Here is a 4,871-nt window from a genome sequence, read left to right on the forward strand (position 1 = left end):
TGTATCAGACGTACATGTTCACCAATGTATCGTCCTGTAATAAAACCAGATTGAGATCTTGAAATGACTGATGTAAATACTTTTTTGATTCTGTTTGATATACTTTAAGTTGCAATTTAATAATCATTGTTAAGTAGACTAATTGGGCGCCAGTTTGATAAGGATTCTAGGTTTTTTTCCAGGTTTTGGAATGAGTGATATTATACCTTGTTTTTGTAGCGTAGTTAGGTTTTTGTTGTTAATTGAATAGTTAAGTGAATTAATTAAATGTATTTTATTATCGTTCCAGAATATTTTATAAAATTCGACTGTGATGTCATAAGATCCAAGACTTTTGTTATTTTGCATTTCTTTAAGTGCTAATCCACATTCATATTCATTAAGTAATCCGTCGCACAGTTGTTTTTCTTCTTGATTTAAAGCATGATGTGTATTTTTAAAGAGGGTGTTATTTTCAACATGTTTTCGTTTATAAAGGGTTTCGAAAAATAAACGTTGTTCTTCTAGTATTTGAGTTCTGTGTGTTATATCTTCGCCATTAACTACTAATTTGTGTACAGTTTTTTGTTCACTTCTACGTTTTTCGATGTTTGCGAAGAATTTTGTATTTATTTCATTGTGTTCAACATGCTGTGCACGTGCTCGTAATATAATTCCATAGCGTTGTGTATGATAAATTCCTTCTAATACTTGTTTTTTATGTTATTTCATTCTCAATGTCTTTGGTATCGTTTGTGTTTGTTTCATGTAATTGTTTTTCAAGTGTTTCAATGATTTTGATGGTTTCAGTTTCAAGTTTGCGTGTTTCTTTTTGTTTAAATGATGTGTATCTAATTGTTGTGTTACGTATATTTCCTTTAATTACTTCCCATAAGGTGTTTATAAACAGTAAATTCTATTTACAGTTACTTAGGTTTTGTCCCAATAAAAAATTGTTCTGATCTGGTTTGGGGAAAGAAATTAAATATACTGTCGAACTTGTTTCACTTGAAACTGTCCCAGTTTCAAAGCCTTTAAAAGAAATCATATTGCAAAAATAGTCTTGACAAGTTTTATGTTTGGCAATAAATGTGGACTCTAGACTGTTAACATGTTTTTCAGTGTTCAAAGTAAACAAAAAACAAGAGGGCCATGATGACCCTGTATCGCTCCACTGTTGTTTATGCGAAAAAAGCGTGCAATGCGCATGGGTTGAAATGTAATCAAGCATGTGACATTCTCTTTCTATCCCTCGTCCCACTGGGCACTTAAAGTTGGAAGGGTGAGCATTTTTATATATGGAAAACGTTACTACGGTGTTAACTAAACAGACTAAAAAGCCCGAGAATTGTCGCACAGGTCCTTTGCTTATAACGTAGGTACATTTATCTCTCCAAAAGATATTGTCGTTCTTTCTATTTCACATATTTTTAGATGCTGAAGATCAAATATACGCATGTTCTACAAGATTAATGAAATCATGAATCTTTTTCCAAATTTCCAAAAAGTGTTTGTAGGTTTCAAAGTTTCTGTTACTTATATAGTTCATGACATATGCAAAATAGATCACCTGAACTTTACTTCATTCTTGATGCATTAGTGAGTGTAGCAGGATTGTTAACCTGGTGAAGAAATTGTTTATTGTACAAAGAAGCTATTTGCCGGAGGAAACATAAGGTAACGAGTTTTTCAGGTTCATGAGGTGCCGAAAGGCAGTAGGAATGATAACTTTTTAGAGGTTGTTTGTTAAACAAAGTAAATGTTTATGAGACAAAAAATTGAATTTTAATGCATCAAGGTGTTGCGATCATGGCAACACTACTTGCATATGGCGTGAGGTTTAAAGAGATATCATGACAAACAATTAGCTTGACCTAACTTTCCTTTACTTTTTCCATCTGACGTTGGTTACCTGTCATGTTTGTTTTTGAAAAATACTAGGATTGCCATATATTGAAATAAGGTATCTGATCTATTCTCTGATAGGTTAATTGCTAGTAATAGACTTAGCGGCAGTCATGTTATAAACAAGGGGATTGTTCACGACATCTGTAATGTCCAGCCGTCAGTCATAATTATGCTAACCTTCGGTTAACCCCGCCCTACACCAATCAGCATCCAGCGTTGCAGACGCAGCGTGGCGCGTGGCCGGGGTTCGCTCGTGAAAGATTCTCTAGTAAAACGCTGGACTGTATGAACATGTATTTCTGTGTGTGTGGATCCCGTTCCACGTTCGTGAGCAAGTCGAACAAGAGCTCGATCGGTTAGAGGAGCTGGACGTCATCGAGAAAGTCGACGGACCAACGCCGTGGGTGTCAAACCTAGTGTTAGCTCCAAAGCCGAATGCACCAAAGGAAATTCGTCTATGTGTCGACATGCGCAAAGCCAATCTTGCACTAAAACGAGAACGTCATGTGACGCCAACTATCGACGACATAGTATCAGAATTAAACGGCTCAACGGTGTTCTCTAAAGTAGATCTGTACAAGATCCACCAGCTGGAACTCTCCGAAGAATCAAGAAATATGACAGTGTTTGCTAGCCATGTAGGCCTACGGCGCTACAAACGTATCAACTTTGGAATAAGCGTTGCGCCAGAAATATTCCAGAACGAAATCCGTCAGGTTCTTCAAGGTTTGAAGAAAACGTTTAATATCAGTGACGACATAATCGTGCACGGCAAAACACAACAAGAACACGACACAAATCTGGAAGCGCTTCTGCAAAGGTTGCAGGAGAAGGGTCTCACCCTCAATAGACGAAAGTGTAAATTCGGACAAGCAAAACTCAAATTTTACGGATACATATTTTCCGACTCCGGAATCTCTCAAGATCCAGGAAAGGTCGAGGCAATCCAGAACATTAACAGGCCGAAAATTCAAGCAGAAATCAGGTTGTTTCTCGGCATGACAAACTATGTTTCGCGATTTATCCGCAATTACTCAACAATATCCGAACTGTTAAGACGCCTCACTCAAGATAAGGTCGCGTTTGAGTGGACAAATAAGCAAGTGCCCGCGTTCAGACAGCTCCAAAACGCACTTTCAAGTGATCAAGTGATGACATACTTCGATTCATTTAAGGACACATAATTATGGGTAGACGCCAGCCCTGTCGGTGTTTCTGGAATACTTATTCAGGACAGTAAGATAATTGCATACGGAAGTAGGTCACTCACCCCAGTCGAACAGCGCTACAGTCAAACAGAACGAGAAGCTCTCGCCTGTGTTTGGGGATGCCAACATTTCCATTTATACTTGTTTGGCAAAGGATTTACCTTGATCAGCGATCATCGGTGTCTGGAGTCCATTTTTAACAACACAAAGCAGATCCAGTCAGCCCGTCTTAAACGATGGCGCTTAAGATTGACCACATACAATTTCAAAGTGAAGTACCGTGCTGGAAACCAAATGATCACCGACTACTGCTCCAAACATCCGATTCAAAAATTCAAAGCAGACAACGTAGCAGAAAAATACGATAATTTCCTCGCGAGCAATTCAGTGCCAAAATCGTTAATCCTCTCAGAGGTCGCGCGTGCCACCCAGACAGACTGGGTATATCAGTGTGTAAACAAAATTGCTCGCAGACAGACAGCTATCGCCGTTATCTAAACGTTCGCGAAAAACTGACCGTCGTATCACTCTCAGATGGACATATTTTATTGCGTGGTACCCGATTGTGTATCCCAGAATCATTGCAGCATAAGGCCATTAACCTGGCGCACGAGGGTCACCAGGGTCGAGTCCGTTGTAAATCATTGCTGCGTGAAACCTGTTGGTTCCCATTCATGGACAAACTCATAGACGACAAATGCAAACAGTGTATATCCTGCATGTCCGCATCAAACGAAACAGTACAAGAACCAGTTAAGCCAAGCCCGTTGCCTAAGCGTCAGTGGGATGAAATTTCGGTTGATTTCTGTGGCCCAATGCCCTCTGGGAAAACTTTATGGTAGTTATTTGTGACTACTTTAGATATCCAGTGGTCGAAAAACTCAACAGCGTAGCTGCACAAGCCGTCATCCCATTGCTAGAGAGAATCTTTGGACTGTTTTCCATACCAAACGTTGTCAAAACCGACAACGGATCACCGTTCAACAGCCATACATTCTCAGAATTTGCCGCTCAGCTCGGGTTCAAACACAGGAAAATAACACCCCTTCACCCAAAAGCCAACGGTACAGCAGAGGCTTTTATGAAACCTCTAGTTAAATGTATGAAAACAGCACTGGCGTCCGGACAAAACTACAAATCAGAACTTACCAAATGTCTTATGAACTACAGAAGCACCCCGCACCCAAGCACTGGAGTTTCACCATTTGAACTAATGTTCAATCGAAAAATGAAAACAAAAACTCCCGCAATTTTCGGTACCGCCAAGTCGTAACCGAAAATATGTCGAGGAACGTGACACGAAAGTCAAGCAGAAAACAAATACTACGCCGATAAACGGAATAAAGCAAAAGCATCTGCGTTACGGCCAGGAGACAAGGTTCTGGTCAAACAGCAGGTGCGAAACAAACTTGATACACCGTTTTCGCCAGTTCCGGGAAGTGTCGTATCGCGCAAGGGTTCCATGGTTACGGTTCGACATAAGGATCGAATCCTAACACGCGACGCCTCTCACCTCAAGCCTGTGCTGGCTTTACCTCCATCTTACGATGACATCGTACGCCAGGAAATAGCCGCCCATCAACCCGTACAACAACCGCTAAAACGTTCGAGTCGTGAAAGAAAGCCGCCGCGAAAATACGACAATGACTAACAAACAGCGAAATGTGCCGCATGGTACTATAGTATGTGTGAGAATAACGTGCGCGCTAGTGTATTATTCATGAATGGATTTAGTTAGTTTAAACCTATTTATTTTAGCTCGATTGCATAGAAAGT

General features: G+C 40.1%; 1 protein-coding gene across 1 annotated transcript; it reads left to right on the forward strand.

Annotated features, from left to right (window-relative positions):
- The first annotated feature begins 2,354 nt into the window (after nt 1-2,354).
- Nucleotides 2,355-4,746, forward strand: LOC127845990 (uncharacterized protein K02A2.6-like). The gene is made up of 3 exons (XM_052377170.1): nt 2,355-2,872; nt 3,957-4,159; nt 4,466-4,746. The coding sequence occupies exons 1-3, from the start codon at nt 2,355-2,357 to the stop codon at nt 4,744-4,746; spliced, it is 1,002 nt and encodes a 333-aa protein (XP_052233130.1).
- Nucleotides 4,747-4,871: the final 125 nt, after the last annotated feature.

Source organism: Dreissena polymorpha, chromosome 9 (assembly GCF_020536995.1).
Source record: "Dreissena polymorpha isolate Duluth1 chromosome 9, UMN_Dpol_1.0, whole genome shotgun sequence".
Classification (NCBI taxonomy): Eukaryota; Metazoa; Mollusca; class Bivalvia; order Myida; family Dreissenidae; genus Dreissena; species Dreissena polymorpha.

Bases quoted from the DNA above. Each gene is read 5' to 3' on its own strand.
- LOC127845990 (XM_052377170.1), top strand. From the start codon at position 2,355: ATGCGCAAAGCCAATCTTGCACTAAAACGAGAACGTCATGTGACGCCA. The intron at 2,873-3,956 runs GTTGTTTCTCGG...TGACTACTTTAG, and splicing joins AAAATTCAAGCAGAAATCAG to ATATCCAGTGGTCGAAAAAC. The intron at 4,160-4,465 runs GTACAGCAGAGG...CGTTACGGCCAG, and splicing joins CCTTCACCCAAAAGCCAACG to GAGACAAGGTTCTGGTCAAA.